The following is a 25,130-nucleotide window of genomic DNA, read 5'->3' on the forward strand; positions in this document are numbered from 1 at the left end:
GTACTACAAAGTTTTGTACATGCATAAGATCATACATCTATTTTCTGAAATGACACTATTTCCTAATATATTAAAATAGTGGACTGAATTCTGTAAAACACTCCATAGTAATGAGAAACCTAAGTAATTGCAAAACACACCCTCTGAAGAGGTTAATCTACTAGACTGGTTCATTCCCTTGTAAGAGTTGCAGCAGATACTGTTCTCTGGAGGCTGCGTATTGTTGTGTTCTGTCACTCTTCACTGTACTCTTTTTTTTTTTTTAATAATGTGTATCTTAACAAAGAGCCAAGTCATGTTTATTTGACCAGAGTAGCATAGTTTCAGTTTTGAAATAACTGTACCCTTACTACGTTTCTAACCTTTTCTTGTGCATGGTTGTGCAATTCCGTCATCTTAACATTTGTTAATGTGACTATCCTCTCTGATGATGTTTCCTCTATTTCTGCTCTATACAGAATAAACTACCTATTAAAGGCCTATCCTATTATCAGCCCCCAACTCCCTCTTGCCTTCCAACTCATGATTCGGCTGCTTCTTCATCTTCATCATCTATTCACTCAGCTTCCCCTGCTGTTCAGTCTAGCAAGGTATTCAATTAACAGATTTTCATGTAAAATCCATTCTTGCTCTAAAAACTGCAGAAGAATTGGCTCAGATTGAAGGTCTTGGCTTTGCATGGAGAATCTGTGCGTACTATGTTTCACATTGGACTCAGAGGTTTAAACCGCTCGCTTTTTTTTGTTTACTTCTGCATGTTTATAAAAGTAAAATATCATAACAAAAAGTAATTCAGATTAAAAGCTAAGAAGTAGACCATACATTTTTGAGAATTTTAAGCTTAGCAGTAGCTAATTTTAAATGTTTTTTTTCCTTTTAATACCACAAACTCTCTTTTGAGAGTTAAATGCTTGAGCACGCATTTGCTCCATAAAAGCAACAAATGTAGAGTTCCCATTAATGATGAAGCAACAAAAGCTTTGATTTGGATAAGCTTAAAAAGGTTCAGCTTCCTTCTCCCCTACATGTAGAAATTTATTTTAATTGGGGTATTTTCAGCCATCTCCTTTGTAGGCCAGATCTTTGGGAAGGACCGACGTGTCCTTTCTTTCCTCCAGTGGTTATGGCAACAGCAGCACAGGTTGTCTTTCAAGCCTTGGAACAAGTAAGCATATTGAACAGGTTTGGAGTAAGAATAAGTGGGGAAGCCATAAAGTTAGAGCAGTTGTGGGAACAAACACTGAGGTGTCTGGAACCAGTAGGTTCTGCCACCACGTTTAAGAAGCGGGAGTTGGGGAAGGATTGTTTATCAAAACCTAAAATGGTTTGCCATGTGTTTTGGAGGGTAAGAGATTGTCTGCTCAAACCTTTCAACCCATCCTTCCTCAACTTAAGTCTCTGCTCACTATGAAAACAATCATTCTTTTAAAAAAACACCCATGTCATAAATTACCATAAGCATGGTCAAAATCCAGCCCAGATAATTAATAGCTGAATGTAAAGATATTCAAGAGTATAAATTAGTTGTTTCAGTCAAATTCCTGGTGGATTTGTACCCATCTTACAATGGACACTGGTTAGAACTTTGGCTTGCAGCCTCAGCAGAATGGGCAATGACTGAAAGGTCTGACCTGTGCTTGCAATCCTAGAAGGTGGTACTTCAGATCAGAGGCCAGGTGCTTAAACTTTCATGAGCAATAATTTTACTGGTTGGTTGGGTTTTTGGGGGTTTTTTTTTTTTTGGTTCTCTATTAAACACCTCCCAATGAGCAGTTGTTTTAATTAAAGGTGCTCTAACTGCTATTTTAATGTTAAAATAAGTATTTTGGTGAATTTAGCATTGTATTGAAAGACAGTGGCTATAGCTTAAAGGAAAGGAGACAAAGGAACTCGAACAAAGAGGGATAAAGACTGTATGCTCTTTGGGGCAGTTTTCGTGTTTTCCTTTGTATTTTAAAACTACTAGCACATCTGATTTCTGATTACTGTGGCAATATAAATAATATTATTCAAAATTATGGAACCCAGGCTTCTCCCCAAAACTACTTAGCTTATGAATTAATATTGAAGCAGTTAACCAATCAGATAAACCTGCTGTAGAGCTTTGGCAATGTACCATTAACAAGCACTTGTTTATTCTTTAAATTTTTTTTGACTGACTGCCCTGGCATAAACAATATCTAAGTAGTAAATTTATCTGAGTAGGAAACACCCAACCCTTATTTTCAGCTGGTAATTCCAATCATATGATTCAACATAATTGTTCTTCTGAATTTTTATTTGCTTTTTTAGATATTTGCTTAGTGCCACTTTGCATGTTGCCGTGTGAACAACATAAGGAACCCTTTTTAGGAAACCTAGGTACCCACCACCACTACTGTAGACGCAGGGCTGGATTTAGGGCAGGTGACCTGAGGTGCCAGGTTTAGGGTGCTGTTTTTGTTGTAAGCAACAAAAGGGAAAATAGAATGTTTGACAGGGATAAGTCATGCATTCAAATTGTGAAGCAAAGTCATGAAATGGGCTATAAATGCAATACAAGATAAGGTATTCAAAAGTTTAACAAATGGATGGGGGGGCACCAAAGACATTGCTCGCTTGGGGCACCATTTGATGTAGGGCCAGCCCTGTGTAGACATATTTAAATCATGTGCAGGAGTATGTCATGTAGAGCAATAACTATGGCCATGATTATTCAACAATTTAAGCATGTTTGGGACTTTATCGGTAGTCACAAGGGGATTACGTGCATGAGCCAAGTTATGCTTAAGTGTTTGTAGGTTCAGAGTAAATGATCAGTAGCAGGCAAGCAAGGTGCAGCATAGCAGTGTAACTAATTTAAGCTGTGAGAAAGCTGGCAGATCATCTTTCTGGTATACAGATGTGGGGCCAGATTCGCTCCTGTAGCTGAGATCTGCTCAGCAAAGGAAAGTGGAGGGGGGACATTGTGGAACTGATTACAGCTCCCTATTTCTGAGGGGCTGCCTGTGCTGACTTCAAACCCAATGAGGTTTAAAGCAGCAAAGGAGCTGCTCTAAGTTATGACACTGGCCTAGAGCCCTAAATGAACACTACATCAGGGAAGATAGGTATAACACAGCATGACTCTGCCCGGCAGCTCCTCTCTCCCCAAACACCTATGCTCCCTCAGTTGACACACACACTGTATTGGATGGGGAGGGGGACAGACAGCTGGCACAGTAGCTTGCTGTGGCATCTTTTTACACCAAGAGGGAGTTTTCCTACACCAAGGGAATTTACTGCTGACCAGTTGAAGCCAGAATCTGGCCCTTTTGAGGGGCTTGAGGGGCCAGACTTTATTTGATAGTCTAAACTGTGCTGTTCAGCTAACCTACTTGGAGACTGAATCTGTTTGTGCTGCCTTGCTATCTGTGCATAACCAATCCCATTTTGTATTGTATTTTGAGTTTGTAGTCATGATACATTTAAACTTGATTACCATGATTACCATCATCACCGAATCTGCTCAGAGTTGGAAAATTGCTAAGAACTATTGGTCATTGATGTCAGATTTGGAAGGAAAAAGAGACAAAGGATGGGATGGCCTAGTAACTGCTTTTTAAAAACCTGTTATCAATGCAGTAGCTCTGAGGAAGAGTTCAGTTGGTTACCCTTAAATGTAGTTACAACACTGTTGGCTACATAATTTCTTCTGTATTCATTTAACTAGGTCTGGGATCAACAATTTGAGAAAAAAGAAAAGGAGGACTTGTGGCACCTTAGAGACTAACCAATTTATTTGAGCATAAGCTTTCGTGAGCTACAGCTCACTTCACGAAAGCTTATGCTCAAATAAATTGGTTAGTCTCTAAGGTGCCACAAGTACTCCTTTTCTTTTTGCGAATACAGACTAACACGGCTGTTACTCTGAAACCTAACAATTTGAGAGTAATGTTTTCTCCTATTTTGCTATTTTTAAAAAAAATTGTCTGAAGTCATTGTTTATGGAGGGTGCAATATTGAAGTATTTGCAGACTGACCTTTTTTTATTCATCTGCAGTAGATGTACAGCATGGATAGTACCAGTACACTGAAGGGACCATCTTTCTGGAATAAGATTTAGTTCAGTCTTCAAGCCCATTCAGTTCTTACTCTACCTGCTGAGACTTCGGACAAGATTAATGTTTAGTGTCCTTTGTATTTGTGGTTTCTGTGTTGTGGGCATGTGTTCATGGGATATTAGACAATCAAGTTAATTTTATATAGACCACTGAACAGCCATCAGATGGAAATGTTACCCTATGATTTGAGGATGGGAATGCTTATGGAGAGGATCATTTGGTCACTACCAACCTGGATTGAAGTCACTTTTTGTTTTACACTGAATTTGCATTTGTTTTCATAATGAATACATTTGCTTTTAAAAAAGGAGTACTTGTGGCACCTTAGAGACGAACAAATTTATTTGAGCATAAAAAGCTTATGCTCAAATAAATTTGTTAGTCTCTAAGGTGCCACAAGTACTCCTTTTCTTTTTGCAGATACAGACTAAGATGGCTGCTACTCTGAAACCTGTCATTTGCTTTTAATATGCATTTAATAATAGGTGTAGGTATGCAATTTTGGTAGCTCTTGTTTTGGTTGTTTTAATATCAGCACTGATTGTTTTAATGGGTGGAGAAGAGAAACCAAACCAGGAATGTAGGTTAGCTTCAATAGTATTTTGCCCCTCCTTCAAATAGTCACCTAGTTATGTGTAGCTTTGTTGTTTGTTTAAATTATTACATGACTGTTTAAAAAGATGAAGCTGAAACTTCCAGCTTCAGCTGATGTCTCAATGAGCTCTTTACCTCTTTATTCAGGAAGCCATAGTGCAATAAGTAAATTGCTGCTTAAAAATTGCACAAATGTAGAGTTTTGGGGGGAAAGTTGTGTTTGTAACAATTGTCATGGATTCCATGGATGATGATGTTCACCTTTTTGGTTTCTTTTAAATATCGTTTTGGGGCTTTCCCATTTGAGAGAGTGGATGTGATGGGAACGACTGATTACTTTTCACCAAGAACCTTGGGAGCTGTTTTGTTGAAACCTGAGCTGCATGGGGGATTAACAGGGAGCAGAAATGCTCGTTCCTGATGCTAGTAGTTTCAGGTTGTGGAATGGATTCTATGCCTTCTCTAATTAGGGTGGAAAAAGTCCTAGCTTCAGTAGTAGGTTAAGAGACTCACTGCTCCCATCCTGTTACTGCAGCCTTGTAGAAGCTTAGGTTATGTCTACACTACAGCTTATGTCTGCATAACTTATGTCACTCAGGGGTGAATAAACTACCCCCTTGTGCAATATAATTTATGCTGACATAAGAAATCATGAGCGCCTGCCGCCGACGTGGCTTCTGCCGTTCACGGAGGTAATTTTATAATGCCCATGGGAGAGCTGACGTACTGTATGAGTAGACATGCCCTGAGACTAGAAAGCAGTAGTAATTCTCTTCCTCCCACCCTTCTATCTTACTGCTGCAGAGAGGCTGGACCATCAGTCAGTGGGATAAATGCTTATGGGTCGATATTTAAAAGCATTTGAGTATTTAAATAGCTTTCATTGCGAAATACTAGCTATTTCGGTTTAAGATAATGCAATACATGACTTTCAGTGTTTTAAATTATCAGTTTGTGACCATTGCCTTTTTTTCACAACCAGACTGATTTTACATACCCTTTATTCTGACGATTCATTAGCCCTAGTCACTAAGTTTAAACACGCGAGTAGTTGCATCAAAGTCAATGCTCACATGGTTTGAGTTAAGCACATTTATTGCTGTCTGGAACAGATCCAGAGTGCTCTGTACTTTGCAGGGTCAAGCACTTTCTGAATCAAATGTCATGCTCTTTGTTGTATGTCTTCCTCATGATATGTTTTCCTCATGCTTAATTTCTTCAGTTCCTTTGTCCTCCTGTGAAGTACTGAATTTTTCCATAAGTGCTCCACTGTAAATTGTGCATTCATGGAGACTCAGTCTAAATTAAAAAATAAATAAATATGAGAGCACAGGAAAATACATATAGGCTGATCCCTGGGGAATTGTAATTCACTAGGCAAAAAGTTTTCAGGGTAAGGAACCAAGAGGAAATAAAGCTCAAGCAGCTGATACATTATTACCAGAACAGAGTAGCTTCTTCCTTAAGCCATAGCTGCTTCTGTGGTTATCTCTCAATATCTGCCCCAGCTCAGGCTCAACTGAATGTTGTTGGTTTAAGCAGAGACTGGAAATTCTATAATAATAATGAGTTTAGGGCAGATGCTATGCATTTTTTTTTTTTTTTTTTGCCTTGAGAATATTGTTCTGAAGAACTACAGAGTGGCAAACAAAGGCTGTCTGATGTAAGCGTGGGACTGGGTGATTCTTGCAGTCCTGCTCATTTTACAAATGTAATTAAGAATAACCTAACCACCATGGTGCAAATGGTAGAATTAAGCAGATTGATGCCAGCCTGTTTCCTTTCTAATCATTATTTAATGTATCCTCATAAAATACCAATAGATGCAAGTTCTTTGCGATGTTGTTGTAGCCATGTGGGTCCCAGGATATATGAGAGAAGGTAGGTGAGGTAATATCTTTTATTGGACCAACTTCTGTAGCTGGTCCAACAAGAGATGTTACCTGACCTGCCTTGTGTTTCTAATATATGGGAGTGTTAGTTCTGTGCATTTTATTTTAATTAAATAGGCCATTCATAACTGATGCAATATGCTTAGAAATATTTTGTCATAACTAAAAACTGTTAGGAGCAGACAAGGTATAATCTGCCATTACTAGTTTTTCTAACCTACATTTCCTCACTTAGTTTTTGTTATCTCGTGTTAATCCATAAATTCATATTGTTCATATGATTTTATGCTTTTGCTGCAGTGTTCTGTTTTGGCATCACCTTCAGGGTGGTGGTTGTGGGTTTTTTTTGGGGGGGAGGGGGAGGGTTGTTAAATTTATATTAAGCAGTTGGTTCCAAGCCTCTCAAATTGTTTCTAATATCAAAATCGTAAGATAAGAGTGGTTAGGTAGGAAAATAATGAATAGTTTGTCAATTTTAACTGAACGTTTTCTTTCAAAGCTTCCTTTGAACTTTTGTGGAATGTTTTACGAAGCTCTGAGATTGGTGAATCTTCACTGTGAAATTGTAGTTTCCATTCCTCTCATCCTCTTTGGAATATTTACATTTTAGAAAATGAGCATCATATTAAGGAGAAAAATATTTTACTTAAAATATAGCACATTCCTTTTGTTTGTAGATAATGCATGGCAATACCCACACTGTGCTAGACTTTCTTCTTTCTCATTTCTAGCCTGTTTTTATCACTGCTTGCATTTGTGTGTGTGTTTTCAAATAAGTTGTGTCCTTTTCTCATACAATCCTTTTCTCAGAAATAATGAAAGTTCTTTCTTCTGTTCTTCATCTTCTCCCTTTGCTGGTTAGACGACTGTAGGGAAGGTGTCGCGTGGAATAGGTGTTGTGGCTGAAGTCCTTGTCAATCTCTATGTGAATGACCACAGGTCCAAGCCACAGTTTTCCTCCCCAGAACTGGTAAGGCTAAACCCACAAAGAATCAAATAACTTCATTTTAAGAGTAAAATTTCCAGGATTATTGTCCCAATTTAAGATTCTAGAATTGGGACAATTCTGGTCCTTAAGCATTCTGGAATTTCTTTTCTGTCTTTGTCTTTCTGTCTTTTAACTCTTCTCCAAGAACTAGGTGCTTATTAGCAAAAGATATGCATGCATGGGTATATTCTGTAAATGTCAGAAACCAGGGCTTCGGTTATGTTTTATTACTTGCCTCTGTATCTTAAAATCTTGGGAGCTTCTATTAAATATAATTGCTAATGCAACCAGTAAGTAAAGACAGTTGTTAATCAGAGGTGGTTTCTGAAGAAAGTTTATTAACGTGCATGTTTGTACAGTTACACTCCACATATGTATGTTGAATAATTCATGTTTCCTTTTGAAGAAAGCAGTTCTAAACTATGATAATATTGTGTTGAATTCAGAACCAGTCATTGGACACAGCTACATCTTTCCCCACTTCCTATTCTACTTCTCCGACTTGCACTTCTACTGTTCAGAGTCGTCAGGCATTGAAAGGCAAAGTGAGGTGGTGCTCAGTTATGAGCAAGTACTAATATGCAGTTGTTTCAGCTTAGTGATAGTTCATCACTGTCAATACTCCATTAACATAGTATTTGTGACTTGCTTTTTCACTTGTATATTTTGGAAATGTTGTGTTAAGAAATCTGTTTTGGCAAGTGGGATGGAGGGAGCAAATGTTGACTGGCACTTGCACTTATGAGCACACACACAATGCTCAGCTGGAAGGGAAGTGTAAGACAGAAGTGTATTGTGCCCTGATTGTGGATAACACCAAAAAGTGGGGTACCACAAAACAATGGTATCTGTGGGGATCTGGAGGTTATGTGGTATAGTCTGCATGTTGCCCATATGTATCTTGTCAAAGCCCCAGCTACCTCCTCTCCATGCAGATTATTACTTCTCATGTAACACATAGGGGACAGTTCTGCATGGGCCCATAGCTAGGTAGAATAAAGGTACACAACAGAGGTTGGTTTTGCAGCCTTGTCATACGTGGGAAAACTGAAGCATGATCAAATTTGGTCTGTTTGGTTCTTGATGAGCCTTGCAGACACCAGGATCCATCAGTAATAAACCTTGTGGAAATAAAGAATGTCATTGAAATATTTTTTTAAATGTTAGTAGTTAATACCATATTTTAAAACCACAATTAACATATTCTAAATATACCTTGAGAAGAAGCAATGTAAAAACCTGTACAGGCAATCTAGGGACAAAAAAATCCAACCTCAAAACAATTAGGTATAAATAAATATATTTTCAAATACTAGCAGAGCATTTCATACTCTGGCATTTATAACCGTGGCAGTTTTCTTCAGTGGGACTTACAGCATGAGGCTCAGAAGTGTCTCTTGGGTTGAGTTGATTTTTACTTTTAGCATGTACACTTTCAGCTCCTAAGCCCCCAGTACATATGTCTGTGCTTTGCAGGTGCAAACATCTGCCTAATTTCTAATGCTTATACTCATGCAAATGTTAGCATTTGAACCAGCAAGCTGTAGTTTAACAAATGGGTGTCGGGGGGTGAATATTACCTTGTACCTGTGCAAGTACAAAAGTGTGTGTGTGTGTGTATGTGTGCGCACATGCAACTGTGCGCATACAATCTTGTGTGAAGGCTGGGTGCAGGGCCAGCTGAAACTTTGTCCCTCAAAAGTCTTAGTAAAGTGAGAATTTTCGAGTGTTGTATAAACATAAAGTATCCTATTAAATGAGTACAAAGAGGGAAACCGCAGAAAAGTTGACAGCAGCTGCTCATCTTAAGTACGTGTGTAAAAACTGCAAATGTGATGGGATATTTAATAAAGCAGCAATGTACTAGATGAAGTATATGCATGTACTGTAGTTGATTAGCAACACAATACTTTACCTACGTTTTAATCTTTTACTTGTCTTTAGCAGGGATCTCTGCGAAAAGAATTTCCTCAGACTATAGGTGGCAGTGACATCTGTTACTTCTGCAAGAAACGGGTATATGTCATGGAGCGGCTGAGTGCAGAGGGCCACTTCTTTCATAGGGAATGCTTTAAGTGTGATGTATGTTCTACAACGCTCCGCCTAGCAATCTATGCTTTTGATGTAGAACAAGGTAATATAGTAACTACTTATTTAAGAATTTTTAAAAAATATATGCATCTTTAAGCTTGTACAGAGCAGAAAAAAGTAGAGGCCAGGTAGTTCAGTCAGAAGATGTGCATCATCCATTGATGAGTTCTGCCCGTGCTGATCTTTCACAATCTGCAGTCCCACTGCAACTGCAGTCCCAGCCCTTTCAGTGAAGCCTAATTATGACTGACCTCATAGTACTTCTGTTTAAATGAAGATATGTTTTGCCTATGTTTGGTTGAGAGATCAAACACGTGTCACTTCTCTGATTGTGGGTTGAAGTAAAGACAAAAAGTGGTGGTTTCTTGCATTGACCTTCACTTGCCAAAGTAACACTCCAGCCTCCTGATCATCCCAGTTTATAAAAACGTTTCTCTTATTCAACATACACTGTGAGAATGAGGTCGAATTAATGGCAGATTTGAAACAGACAGAAAAATGTGGACCCCCCGCCCTCCAAAAAAAAAAAAAGAGGCTGGAAGTCAGAAGTTGGAAGCAGCGACTTTAGCAAACTGCTGGTACAATGTATTCTAGTACTCTCCAAACTATAAGGATGTTGGGATCCTCTGTGGCTGACCCTTGTTTCTAGAAGGGATATGTTAAAATACGAGACTGTCCCCTTTTCTTCCCAAAATGCACTGGTACAGCCACCAAAGATCAGACCCTATTGTGTGCATCACCGTATACAAAGAGACTTAGACTAGAGTCACAAAAGAACTCAGGCACCTAAAGTGGCAGTTAGGCACCTAAGCCCAACATTTATGCACCACTGAGCCTCAAAACCCCTACTCAGCTGCTGCCTTAACCCTGTAGGCACCTAAAGTTCCTGAGCACCTAAATTTCTATCATTAAAGTCCCCATGGTACCTGAGTTCCTGCTGCTTTGGTGTGTGGACTCAGCCAACTCAGTCTACGTGCCTAGCTCACACCTAAACCCCAAGGGGATACTGACATTAGGCGTTACCTGCCTATCTCACTTGCAGGGCCTGATCCAGTGGGCATTCTCAGAAGCTGCGTACTGGATTGAGCCCCACACAAGCCAACACCTGAAGGGCAGATAGTAATATCCCACTTTCAAGTCTTCTGTAGGGAACTCACCCAGAATGTGGGAGACCCAGGTTCGATACCTCTCTACCTGATATGGAGAAGGGATTTGAACTTGGGTCTCTCATCTCTCAGGAAAGTGTCCTAACTACCAGCCTTTGAAAGAGCCAGGCCCCAAAATACCCCAATCTCTCCTGTTAAAGCTACTCCACTCTAAATATTCACCGGGCCAGAGTCAGAGTGAGATGACTCTATAGCCCAGGGGCTAGGGCACTCAGTAAGGAAGAGGGTAGACATAGGTTCCAGTTCTCTGTTCAATGACTGTTTCTTTATACACAGTGGAACAGGTTCAGTAGGTTAACTGGTTAGCATCTGAAATTGGGTTGTACTTCTAGGATCCCAAAGCATTTTGCTGATGTTAATTAAACCTTAAAGCTCTGTGTGATAGATATGTGACATGGGGTAATGCCACCTGTGTGAACCAGTACGCAGGAAGTGATTTGTTCAGCGTCATTCAGTGTGTCAGTAGCAAAGCTGGGAATAGAACAGAAGCCCAATTCCTCTTGCTGTCCTCTAACCACTAGACTTGCTGCTTCCATCATCTTACAGATACGTTGGCTTGTTTTCAGTCCTTGGACCTACAGGCTAAATATGTCATTTCTTTATTCCAGGTAAATTTTACTGCAAATCTCATTTTACACACTGTAAAACCAGCAATAAGCACAGGAAAAGACGATCTACATTAAAGACGCAAGAGAAAGTACGTATCTGTTATACTTCTAACGCAATAAATGTTGAGGCAGTTTTGTGGTGTTTGGTTGCTTCTCTCCCCCCTCCTCCCCCGGAAAATGGGGGAAAGTATCCTGAAGTAATGCTAACCTTTTATTCTTTTGTATTTGGCATATTTATGGTTTGAGAATCAATAGCTATAAGCTAACATTGTGAAAGTGAGCTCTGACTCGATAAGGTAAGGCTGTAGTTGACATCAATCGGAAGTGGAACTTTAATTAATGATTCTCTCAGTGATAACAGAAACTTAGTCACTCTTACAAATACTTGTCTGTGCTACCATCCAATGCTTTGTGTGTCATTGTCATAGCCTAAAGCAAACTGCAGAACAAATTATATTCTACAAATAAGATAATACAAATAAAAACAAAAGTTGTATGGAGGAGCCACTTTAAAAATTATGAAGATAAAATATTTCAGTCTTGGACTGCATGTTTGTGTATTTAGATAGAGACCGTGGGAATTTGTGGCGCTACATTACATAATTCACCTGTAGGTGTCAGACCCAAGAATATACAGTATTGTGCCAACAGTGAGAGTAAATAGCCACTAGGAACAATTTACCATTACTGGTGATTTTTAAATCAAGATTGGATGCATTTTCTAAAAGATATGTTCTAGCAATTATTTGCGGAAAGTTCTATGGCCTGTGTTATACAGGAGGTCAGACTAGATGATCATAGACTAGATCAGTGGTTCTCAACCTTTCCAGATTACTGTACCCCTTTCAGGAGTCTGATTTGTTTTGTGTACTCCCCACTTACCCCTCACTTAAAAACGACTTGCTTACGAAATCAAACATAAAAATACAAAAGTGTCACAGCACACTAGTACTGCAACATTGCTTACTTTCTCATTTACCCTATAATTCTAAAATAAATCAATTGGAATACAAATATACATTTCTGTGTGTAGTATGTAGAGCAGTATAAACAAGTCATTGTATGAAATTTTAGTTTGTACTGACTTTACTAGTGCTTTTTATGTAGTCTGTTGTAAAACTAGGCAAATATCTTAATAAGTTGATTACCCCCTGGAAGACCTCTGCATACCCCTGGGTACATGTACCCCTGCTTGAGAACCACTGGACTAGATGGTCCTTTCTGGCCATGGAATCTATTAATCCTTGTAAAGATATTTATATTTCAGCCCGTGTGCACTTATTTTAATTTTTAATTTTCCTTTTTTAAGCTCGAAACAGAAATGTGGATGCAAGAGGAACCCAAGCACCCAGAAACCACCACAGAAAGTACTTCTACTACTGTTAGCGGTCCAGAAGACAGGCCCCCAGGTATCATGACTTCCTTCTTTAGGAAAACTCTAAGCTGGCCCCTTAGGGTGACGAGGGATCTGCTTGACATTCCAAGACGCCTTTCTAACTGGATGCATGGTTTTCTGCACGCTATCAATCTTCATTTGAGGGCCAATGCATACAACTATACCTATTTGTATGAACTCTTGAGCCTTGGTGTGCCATTCCTGTGTGCGCTGCTAGAGGTACTTACTCATATGTACCGGGAAGCAGAGCTATCACTTGAAAACATGCTTGAATGGGTGAAAAAGTTCTTTAGAGTTTAAATTCTTAAGTGTCTTGCTAATTTGTGCCTTTCAGATTTCCAAAATTAACAGCCTTGCAATATGTTTATATACATTTCAATTTAATATGTGCTTTAAGTGAACAAAGAGCTTACTTTGATAGACTAAGTGCAATCAAAACACACTATGAATTTAAAACATGTACTGTACAAGAAAGGTATCATGAAGTTCAGTGTCCAGATGCATTTCCAGAGCATGGGGACTAAATGAAGGATATTTTATAAACATTTGAGCAGGGGTGGGTTCCTGGCTGTGAACAACCATGTTTCTGGGTTTACATTTTATAATTCTTGCTTTAAAGACCAAGAAAGAACATGTTCTTTCAGACATTTCAGGATAATAGTGACAAGTGACTGGGTTTTGAAACCTGAATATGGCACATCCCTTTTCTCTTGCTTTCATCTTTTGCTCTGGGTACAAGGTTTACTACTTGCATGGAGATGTTTTGAAGGAAAAAAAAAAAAAAAGCTGTACTTAAGGCACCCACTTCTAGCCATGCCTTTTTAAATTTATTACTCATGGTATCCTTTGTTAATACTAGGTATTTTCTGTAATACTAGTTTATTTAAACCTGAAATAAATTTGAAGTGCAAATCTTAGATGAGTGGACGATTAATTGAAATGGTCAGATCTAAGAAACATAGTGTAGATAGCTGCTATTTATTCCCAAAATTAAGAGGTTTTTCTCACTTGGGGGCTGATCCAAAGGGGAGTTGAATACCCACAGATCTAGCTGAAGTCAGCTGTAGTTGTAGGTGCTGAAAATGACTTTGGATTGAGCCCTTAGTTTGCAATATATTGCACTCAGATATCTAAAAAGCCATATTTGAGTAAAATAGAAGTACTTAGAAATAATGTGGTTTTTTTAAACTGATGATTTTCAGTTAGATGTTTTATTATTTCAGTGTAAGATGCTAATGGGAGAAAAATCAAAATAGTTATAAAGTTGCATCATCTCTGAAGAAAAAGGTTTTTTGTGGTGGATCTCAGTATGAGGTACCTTACCCCAAAAGCTTCTCTAGAATGTATAGTGCTACCTGATGACAATTGGTCTTTAACAATTCCCCAAACTCTAACTATTGTCTAGACTCCTTTAGCTAATTATACATACATTCCCTATCTCAGTGCTTAAAGCTGTATTTGATGGAGAAACATGGACAGATCTCCAAAAAATTAAAAGCATCTGTAGCATTTTTTTCTGGTAAAAAGGTATTAATTTAAGCCACAGAAAACATGTTGCCAGCAGTTGGTAGAAAACAAACAGGAGTGGTCACCTGCCAATGACATTATATGGGTTGATTTGAATATATATATTGCAAAAGACCAAATGGAAGCTTCCATGTTTGTTTGGCAGTAAAAAGAATGTATGTTGTCAAAAACAAAACTAGCTTGGTGTTTTAATAGAAACAGATTTTTCTCTAGATAATTTTATCTTTATTTTAAAAAATACAGAAAATGAAACCATGTACAGTTTTCAATGAGAAGGCATTTCGGGATTTTTTCAGGGGGATGAGGAGGATATTTGCAAAGGCTTTTACAAAGAACTTGTATGGTTTTCAAGTACAGCATGTCATTTGAAGCAACTTGCCACTAATGCTCAAACATACTCCAGTGAAAATTTGCTAGACTTTTGACAGGAGATAGTGACCATAACAGTAATATGGTAAGCAAGTATAGAGATGTAGAGAAATGTTTTTGTGCTACTTGAGTATTTTGAATACTGGACTCCTCTTTAGTAAAAATTTAATTTAAAAATAAAGAAGCCTATAATGTTGTTTACTATGTTACTCCAGCAATCCTAAAGAATGTTAAGAAATGCATTTTCTGATTTTTTTTTTTTTAACATGAGTTTTGATTCAGAGTGTTGGACTGTCAGACACTCAAACAGTCCAACAGAATACTTCTCCCCTAAGATTTCTCCACTAATGTTTGTCACTTGTTCTGAATTTTAGCAGCCTGAGCATAATGGTAGTCTAAGTGAATAACTGTGTAGTAAGAAGCTTGAAAATCTATGATGTACCATGAATTTTAAGAAAATGAACCTTATTAGTAGAAAGTGAGACAAAGAAGTTAAGCGTAGGTGGGTATATAGATTAATTAAAAAAACACAACAAATTTCAGGGCATATTCATGATTATAAAGTTTATAATATTCATAAAAGAACATGAAATTATATATTTGCTGGCATTTCAAAATTGTTAGTATTGCTGAAAATGTCACACTGGTATCTATATAATTAATCCATTTATGTTTTATCCTTAGCCTTAGAATTCTACCAGTAAGGTTCATAACTATTCCTCTTTATAAATTAATGAAGAAACCCATCACTCATAAATTAATAAGGCAGTTTAATTTTGGTTGATTTTTCTACTTTTTTGGCCTAATAATCTGTGAATAACACCTATAGCCAAACTAAGGTTCCTTTTCTTTTCTTTTCTTCTCTTTCTTTCTTTCTTTTTTCCGATATCCTGTGTTGCTTTTAGTTCATTTCAACATTCCAGTTCTACATCCTCTCATTGGCTGAAACATTTCTGTTGTAAGGTGATTGTTCTGCTTGCCAGTTTCAGACTATTGTAACTAACCCTTAATATCGTTTGACAACATTACATGTTTTTTGTTTAAAACCATTTTGGAGCAAACTGTGTGTGTCTGGTATATTAATGGATGAAAGCTTTGGCATGATAATATTTTTTTTAACCAATTGCACAGCGCACAATACAAGAAAAGATCATTTCTTATTTTTCTATAAAGGACATTTCTTTTTTTCCTCCCCTGCATGTACATCTCTTCTCATTTTTTAAATGTTAAGCAACTCCATTGTTTCTCAAACACTAATTAAATAAAACCCTACTTCCTTCCAAGTATTATATCTGCACTAATTCAGAACTAGAGCATGAAGAATCTTACAGATGGTCTTCTGTGTCTTGTTTAAGTGGAGATAGTAATGCTTACCAGTTTCATAAAGCACTTTTGAGCTATCTGGATGAAGCCGTGCTGTATAAATGTGAACCATTTTTCCTCAAAATTCAGGGAGGAAAAAAGTTGAAGTTTCTGATAAAACAAAAATCCACATTCAGAGCAATAAAAATTCCTATGCAAGAGGGAAAAAAAACCCAGAGATCCATAGGCAGTTTAATAATAATGGAGGTGCTCTTTTATTTTTAAGGCAATTCGGTTTCTAATATTAAACTATCAGGGTTGTGTGATTAGAATGTTTGTTTGATTCCAATTGTTTTAACTAATAACAGTTTTAACTATGCCCCATTAGCAACTTTGGAGTTTGTTTTATTAACTGATAATTGATTTGTCTTGGTGCATGAGAAGTTACTTTTATTTCCTATGAAGGGCTTGTGGGATTTTTTTAAAATGCCAAGCATATTTGAATAAAATAATCTAAAAAGAGAGAGTGCTACAAATGAGAACCTATGTACCAATCCTGCAAATGGATCCATTAGCATGGAACCCTGCACTCTTGCATATTCTAATTGAAATCACTGGGACAATGGTCCATGTTGTGAATGCAATTGCACATGCAGGATCTTAGTGAATTAATCTGAAACTCTCTGAACAAAACGTTATGGAGTTTGTAAACATCCCCTGGTGAAGGATTCATCCTGCATGCCATACTGTAGAATGAGGAAGGACTATAGGATCAGGTTATCTTGCTGACCTGTGTGTATATAGTGCTAAAATAATTGAGCGTGCTGGTATCATTAAACTCTTTTTACAAGAATTATAAATCCCTTTTTAAAACTAAAAACAAAAAGCCCCAGCTCGCTGCATGGCATTAACCCATCATTTCCTGCACCACAAGGCTAGGACACAAGAATGGATTTTTATAATTTCAGTGGTTTGGTTTTTTTACTTAAACGCTGCATGCTTCATTAAGATAAGGTTTATGAAGGAATGGTCTCTCATTTCAAATCACTTGCTATTGCTATGTTTCTTTACCTTCTGTTGCAGAGTCTTCATTTCTTTAAAGAATGCCATCAAGGATTCTGTCCCTCTCCTCCTAAATCTTTTGCTTTCTTTTTGCTTCATGATCTTAACTGAGCAAATTTTTTATTAAATTCTGTATTTAAATTGTCACATGGAAATTCTGTATTTTGCACACTGTGAGAGTTGTTTAGCTTTATTTATGGCATTTGCTGTAAACAAAAATAAACGTAGTTCTTTTTAAAGCTCACTGTTTCCTCTCTTCCTTTTAAAAAAATTCTTTTCTAAAGATACTATCTTAGGAGTCTGGTGATCAAATTCCCACTAGAAATTGGCACCTGTTGTGTATCTCGCTGTATAGCTGCATAACTGCCAGCAGTAGAAATTAAAATGTGTTCAGATTAAAATCCATAAAGCAATTTGCTTGTGACGCTTATGTAAAAAGTACTGTTGCATTCTAATGCGCTTTATTGAACAGTTGTCCAAATCTAGAATGTGGGGAAATATGGAATTAATTATGCTGATTGAACATATTTTACCAGTACATTTATATGCAGACTTTACTCCATACCTGGAATTTCTTAATACAAGGCATAATTTATATTTGGGGCATGCATGTTAGTTTATTCCCAGAGATCAGCTAAAATAGGTTCTAGTCAGCCTTTTACTGAGGAACCTTTTACATATAGAAAAGGAAAACACAATATATTTTGCTATAATCTTATTCGGATTATCTACAGAACAGCTTTTGCAAACTGAATAGCAGATACCCAAATTGATTCTACATGTTCTGCTTCTGTTGGACGCTGTAATATTATAGCTCTTTTCTGGTCTGATCCATAGCCCACTGAATTTAATAGGAGCCTTTCCACTCATTTCATAACTTTGACTCAGGCCCATAACCATTAATGTTGCCCCACAAGTTGTCACATCTACTTAAGATGAATAGGAGTTTGGTGATGGGATTTACTCTCCGTGGGAACAATAGCTCTGAGCTCATGGATTGACAGAACTGCACACACAGATGAAAATATAGCTTCTTAACTTCTTTAACTTCACCTGCCTCTCCCATGGTTTTTTTTTTCCAAATATTTATAGCATTACGAAGGTCACGCTGTAGTACATGCTATGTGTTCTTTTCAAGGACTATATTGCATTCTAGGGAACCCAGGTAATGTTTGTTGATAAGCTTTATCCTTCTGTTATCTTCAGCTCTTTACAGAAGGATGTTGCTACTCCAATTTGTAAGCTCCAGAAATCTATTGGACTCTTGGCTGCGGTTCACAATAACTTGTTGTATGGTAACATTGTGATTATTCCCCCCCCACTGCCCAGTTAATCGTGTTTGGTTATCTTTTTGGTTACCCTATTTTCTCCTTCTCCTCCTCCTCCTCCTATCACTGCAGTTCTTTCACCTCTTTCCTTGCTTCTCTCAGCAAAAAATATGGCTGGTAAAATAATGGAGAAATTGGCTTGCAAATAATTATTTTATTACAGAATGTGTTAGCAATTAGTATTACTGCACCTGTATGAGCTCCTTGAATAGTGGAAATAAAAAACATTCTCAAAGAATTGTTAGATGAAGAACTGCCAAAAGGAACAACAGACGTTGTTTTCAATGAATTATTCTACCAGCTCTGATTTAAAAAAGGCAAGACACACACTCCCCAAAACCCAAATCCTATCAGGAATGGAAAGTTTGCCTGGCTAAGAGATGTACAAATCAAAATAGGGACCAGTGACTTTTATGTAAAAGAATGAATGTTGGGCAGTATTTTAATAAGAATGGTCAAAGCACCTCCAATAAGCATTAAATTGACCCTTCAGGCAAACTGATCTTGCTTGGGGGCTGTAAGTTTTGCCTGTCTTCGTGCTTTCTGGTTTTGGATAGAAGCAATGGAATTGAAATACTTTTGAGAGATCATTGTGCTGTTTCCACCCTGGCCCCATTGTTGGATCCGTTTGACAAGACACATTAATTGTTGACACCCTGCATTATAATATATCAATAGTCTAAATCCTCTTTTGCATTAGGAGTAATGACGTTCCTAAGTACTGTTTTGCAATTGGCGCGTGTGTGCTTTAGTGTGAAAAAATGAACCAGTCAATGAGAATTGATTCTTATTAATCATGTTTATCCTGTACCCAGGGACCAACCAACATTGGGGCCCCAGGTGCTGAATAAATACAGCATAGTACGCAGCCCCTACCTCAAATAGCATACAATCTAAATTGACCATACAGACGTGGGAAAGGAATGTAACATATAAGCAGAATGATCAATGTGAATGTCATGTTAGTTCCATGCTTCAGTCAAAATTGTTGTGAAATAAAGCTTTTATAAGATTAAATGCCCTCTGTTTATTCCTTAATAGTACTGCTAGAAGAAGAAGATAGTACATAAACTCATACAGATGTTAAACAGCTGTAATTCAGGACTCCGATCCCTCATGAGTTCTCTGTGCTCTGACTATGTGAACAGGCCACACTGTAGATGAGAAGACTGTGAATGCCTTTTTTCTTGCCTACAGTTGAGCCATTTCCAAAAGCCTCCTGCTCTATAAATCTCCACCTGTAGCACATGCCATTTAAAACACATACCCACAACAATGATGCCTTTTTCTTTTCTATGCTTTGTATTAACAATGGCATTTGTTTGCTTAAGAAGAAGGGCGGGGGAAGCAAATCTACCGCCACTCCAGTCTTGAAGCACTTGCTTAACAGAGCCCTTCCAACAAACACGGGTTTGGAGCTGATGCTGGTAATGCCTCTCTAAATCATTTCATTCTTTGTGTTCTTCTATTTTTTTTTTTTTAAGGAACACAAGCTACATCTATGCTGCAGACCTCATTAGTGTTCAGTAGTTACAGAGATATAAAGCATCTCAGCCATGTCAACTCATGGGTTTTTTTGTTTTGTTTTTTTAATTTGGTTCAAACTGTTTCGAATATAATTACTATACAGGTATTAGAATCACATTGGTCTGCACTTTTGAAAAGTCAAGCTGCTTATGCTTGGGTCACATAGTAATTAATTCAATACAGGATTACTTGCCTAAGAATCTGTTAATGAAACCATAATTTTTAATGTTGTTCTAAAAGGTAGACTTCCTTTACTTTCATGCTAGTACTTTAGGATCCAAAGAAGACCTGAAATTTTTTTAAGCATCTGAGAAGTAAGTTTGATTTTTCAAACAAACAAAAACAGCTTGAAATTGCCAGTCACCAGGTTAGTAATTCCTGTATAAATTCAGATGTTTTTGATTCATAAAAGCCACTGTGAAACAGCCTTTCCTCTTCCTTCTGGATTATACAACAGCAATAAAAATATGAGCAAGATAATACTTTGAGCTCCTACCTCAAATATTAGGTCACAGGTCTGCATTGTCCCCACAATGTGCAGTACAGATAAGGTTATCTTAGTTGACTTTCCTCCACTTGCTATCCATACATTCCTCACATTCCAGTTAAAGTGATGAATTTAGAAATATATTGAATTTAATCCTTAATATTTATTATTTTGAAAGCATGACATGTTTATGAAGCACTTGATTGTGTATGGAAGATAAAGTTGTAGAAGCTCAAAAGACAAAATGCATTCATGCTTGGTCCAAATATACAAATTAGCAATGTAAATATTTCTCTCTGCCACTTTCCTTTTCTTCATGAACTACAAACATAAGAATAAGGACAAAGGCTTTGATCTCATCTCCTCAGGTGGTGGTCTCCGAACTCATTTCAAATGGCTGGAATTTCTCATGTATTCTTTTGAAATGTGAAATTATTAAGGAATTTGCATGTTACTATGGTGAAGTACCCTTGAACTTGCTGATTTGACATTTCTCTGCACATATTGGTTCATGTTTTCGTTTTATTATTTTACTGCTTTTAGCATATTGTAAAAATCACTGTTTGACCGGCATTAAACTAATGTTTATTACTCTAATGGCTTAAAATATTGCTGCTCCATGCTGAATCTGTTGTGATTACATGCATTAATATACCAGACTAACACAAATTGCTCCAATGTTTTATGTAACGGTTTGTTCTAAAATGAAAGCTGTAGTGTGCTAATGACTCCTATGCAAGAAACCTTTTGCCATCTTCTTCACCTCCTGCCTTTGTTTCTAATACCTTTTCAGTCAATCGCTTTTACTTTAGCAGGTTGCTAAGTTTTGCTTATTTCGTTGTAGCGTGTTAATGTTGTCCTGAGATGCATTCCGAAATTGCCTGCTTTAAATCCTGTGTTGCTTTCCTAGTCAGAACTGTCTGGTTATGTTATAAGGCTGAATTTCGAAGTGTTTGTGCACCCAGTAGGTAAGGGATTTTTAAAATGTTTTTGTTAAAGTAACTTGCTAGAGAAGAACTTGTATATGTGTGTACGCATGCACGCTAGAGCTGGACAAAAGATCCTTTTGACACTAGGTTAGCTCGTCAGCTTACAACTGGGGAGCTTTAGGTGAGGCATAAAGGGCTAGATTGTCACAGCCTTTAGTCCCTCTTTTGCGCCTGCTAAACGGAGTAATGTCCCAGAATTTACTCTTCTGTGTGGCCCTGTTTAGATTGCAACTCTAGCCCTAGAGTATGAGCTGCCAAACCCCACTGCGAGTTAATGGGCAGGGGGGTGGGGGTGGGGGTGGGAAGAGCGCTGGCTGGTTCCACCCCTCCTACTTGCCAGTCAGAGACCTAATCAGGGTCATAGGTAAGAGTGAGCTGCTCCACAAAAAGGGTGAAGTAATTTACTTTCCTCTTCAGAGCAAGGTCTGTTCCGGTGGTGGTATGTGCCATCCCTTACTCAAGGCAGATCATAAGGTTACAGACTTTCAAAGGGAAAATTCCTTGCCAAACATTGTTTCAGATGGTCTGAAACGTCCTTGTTGCGGGAGGATGGAGAAGGAACAGAGACAGTAGTTGGCTAATTTTAGTGTCAAGTATCGGGGCAGCCGTGTTCATCTGTATCCACAAAAACAACAAGGAGTCCAGTGGCACCTTAAAGACTAACAGATTTATTTGGGCATAAGCTTTCGTGGGTAAAAAACCACTGCATCTGAAGAACCACTGCATCTGAAGAAAGTGGATTTTTACCCACGAAAGCTTATGCCGAAATAAATCTGTTAGTCTTTAAGGTGCCACAGGACTCCTTGTAGCTAATTTTAGGTGTCTTCTCAAACTTTGTTAAAGTCCAGACCTAAAACAAGACCAGACAAGCACCCACAAAGAGATGAAGAAAAAGAATAGTGAAAATACAGCTTCTGTCTGATGCTTGCCATTCAGTTGCTGGAAGACCACCAATACAGACCAGAGCATGAGGCTCAGTTAGCCACTCAGGGCTTCTTTGGCTTGTGAAAATGTTTGGCTAGTATACTTTTTATCTTCCTGGGGCCAGTCTGTGGAAAGCAAATCTTCTTTTTGCCTAGGTTGGGCTGTTCAGCACCACTTGTGGCTTGCCAGGGTGATTAAGAGGTGTCACACGACCAAGATCTTCTGTTGGTATCACAAGCTTTTATACAGTCTTCAACCTGCCCTCTTACTCAGAGTAGTTATCAAGCTGGTAGCTGCTGGCCAACACCAGCATCACCTGAATTTTTGATCCTTGGCATGTAGCTTGGAGTCTTTGGTAGCTGATCTCCTCCTGATGATGGGGAATTAAGACGAGATGTCTATGCTGCTCTTGTTAGAACTTTCGCCAGTCTCTGACAGCAGAGCACACTAGGTGATGTTGCTTTGCTTGCAAGTCCTGGTGGGAGTGAACAGGAGTATGCAAAGATGAGTACATTTGTTCATTTCGAGGATTATCATGGGGATAGTTGTGAATAATTTCTTCTCTTTGCTGATGGGGCACCGGGGTGTCCTTCTTGTCAGCCCTCTAGTTTAACATCTATGTGAGGAGCACAGGGCTTGTCGTACTGCATCGATTAGTGGTCCATCTAGTCCAGGATCCTGTGTCTGACAGTGGCCAGTAACCAGCTACTTTCAGAGGAAGGTTCAAGAAATCCTGCAGCAGGGAGTGATGGAATAACCTGTCCCCATGGAAAGTTTCTTCCTAACCCCAGTCATGTTGGCTTATTCCCTGAGGAATGAGGGTTTCCACAACTCTTTTTTGTTCGGGGTTTGTTTTTGTTTTTTATTCTTGCTGTTACAATTCTGGATATTTTACTTTTTGTCCACATAAACGTCCAATCTTTCTTTGAATCCGTCTTGGTCTCCATGTGCTTGTGGCAATGAGTTAAACAGGCTCATTGTGCATGGCACACTCAGTCTTTAATTTTCTCCTGAAGTGACGGGAGTGATTGTTAGCCATTCTCGCCAATGTAGGATCATGACTGAAGGCTGTCATAAGTGTCTGAAGATCAAGCCTGATAAAACAGAGCTAATGTTGGTAAGTAAGGGGGGAAGTATGTGGAAGAGCTGACAGTTGTTACAACTGCTCCCTTTATCAATGGAAAAAGACTCTCCTGGTCTGGATGGTGCACAGTGTTTAATAGTTTAGTGGACCCACTGCTATCACTCTGAGAGTAGCATGAAATGCCTTTTGTCATCTTCAACTGACCTAGAGGCTGGGGTTCTTGTTATTTGATATAAAGTTAGCCAGTCCCTGAGCATTTGTCACCTTCATGCCAGATTACAGTAATGTGCTTTGCTTGAAGCTAACTTGGCAGACGACTCAGAAGCATCTGTTAGTGCAGAGCACTGCAGCCCCCTGGTTAAATAGGGCTCGCCCATGTGATTGTATGACATCTTTTTTTGGGCTCTTCATTGGCTCCCTGTGTGCTTCCAGGTGCACCCAGGTGCTGTGGTGATGAGCACCTTAGTTATTACTATTACAAGATTTTTAGAAAAAGTTGATAATTGTCTGTAAAGCCCTAGATGGGCTAAGACTCAGATGTTTTGGAGACTGCTTCTCCCCTATGCCCAGGCTAGTCGACTGGAATGCTCTTACTGTCCTTCCCTGTAATTTAACTTGGGGAGAGGCAGAGCATTGTCCCAGAGGGCATTGGAATAGTGCTTGGAACTCATGCCTACTCTCAGCTCACCACAACTCTAATGTGGAGACCTTTAGGATGAATTGAAACAAGCATCTGTTTAAAATAAACTCCCTACTCAAACATGGAAAGTTATGAATTGAGAAGCAAGGTAGGGAATGGGCTGTCGGGTGATCCATGTTTACTACCTATTTGTACAGTGTATTGTGTCTTCATGCCTACTTTCCGTTTGGTAGATACCTTATAAATGTGGCATTAGCCTGGCATAAAACCAAGCAATATCAGAATTCCTATTTTATCGTGTCCAGTATTTCAACACCTTACCACTTAGTGTCAGATATGCACCATATCCATGTGTCACCATTACGTAACTCAGCATTTTTACCTTACTAACTAAATAAAAATAAAAGAGATGTCTGAAAAAATGTCCTGGAAAAGGAAGAGGAGGTTGTTCTCAATGTAATAGGTCAAGGTTTAGTAACAATTAGTAGAAAGACATGCCATGTATTAAATTTTATTGGGCCTTTTATCTCCCATGTTCAATAAGATAAGTTGCTCTTTGACTTTTGATTTGTTTTTATTAGTCATGAAGGATTAGTAAACAGCTCACAAATGAAGCTGACCTTGTGAAATCTGAGCTTGATCTCTCTTATTGACCTGATTCAGAAATTCCAAAACCTGTAAGCTCCCTTCTGCTCCTTCACTGTGCAGGAGGGTGCTGCCTAAGTAATGTGCTGTCTTGAGGATGCAAATCAAGAGGACAGATATGGAGTCATGACTACACCCTTTTCATGTATACAACCCCCAAAAGCTGTGGAGTTCATAACTAAAGAAAACAAGTATCTGGACCAGCCATTGTCTGAAGACAAGATACTGGGCTAGATAAACCATTGGTCTGACTCAGTATGGCCATTTTAATATTCTTAACAATTGCAAGCAGTTGCTGCTTTAAGCACTTGTGCATAGTACTGCCACATCAAGTTTCTCGTATATGGACATGTTCAGGAGGCTCCTGAACATGGCTGTCACCATTGTCTTAATGCACCGCATGTGTAGAGGGCCAATGAGAGCATCTGC

The 25,130-nt window shown here is 38.3% G+C and overlaps 1 protein-coding gene across 10 annotated transcripts in view; it reads left to right on the forward strand.

The window, feature by feature from the left end:
• The window catches only part of MICAL2 (microtubule associated monooxygenase, calponin and LIM domain containing 2), a 188,491-nt gene that overhangs the window by 91,160 nt on the left and 72,201 nt on the right, over positions 1–25,130 (forward strand). For 5 of the 10 annotated variants that reach the window (XM_073347611.1, XM_073347612.1, XM_073347613.1 and 2 more), the window contains 5 exons: positions 459–590; positions 7,431–7,538; positions 9,501–9,690; positions 11,422–11,510; positions 12,731–12,830. In XM_073347611.1, coding sequence (XP_073203712.1) covers positions 459–590; positions 7,431–7,538; positions 9,501–9,690; positions 11,422–11,510; positions 12,731–12,830 — 619 coding nt within the window. The remainder of the gene's footprint in view (positions 1–458; positions 591–7,430; positions 7,539–9,500; positions 9,691–11,421; positions 11,511–12,730; positions 12,831–25,130) is intronic. The other 5 variants (XM_073347614.1, XM_073347619.1, XM_073347615.1 and 2 more) reach the window with 3 other exon arrangements.

This window comes from Lepidochelys kempii, chromosome 6 (genome assembly GCF_965140265.1).
Source record: "Lepidochelys kempii isolate rLepKem1 chromosome 6, rLepKem1.hap2, whole genome shotgun sequence".
NCBI classification, from domain to species: Eukaryota; Metazoa; Chordata; order Testudines; family Cheloniidae; genus Lepidochelys; species Lepidochelys kempii.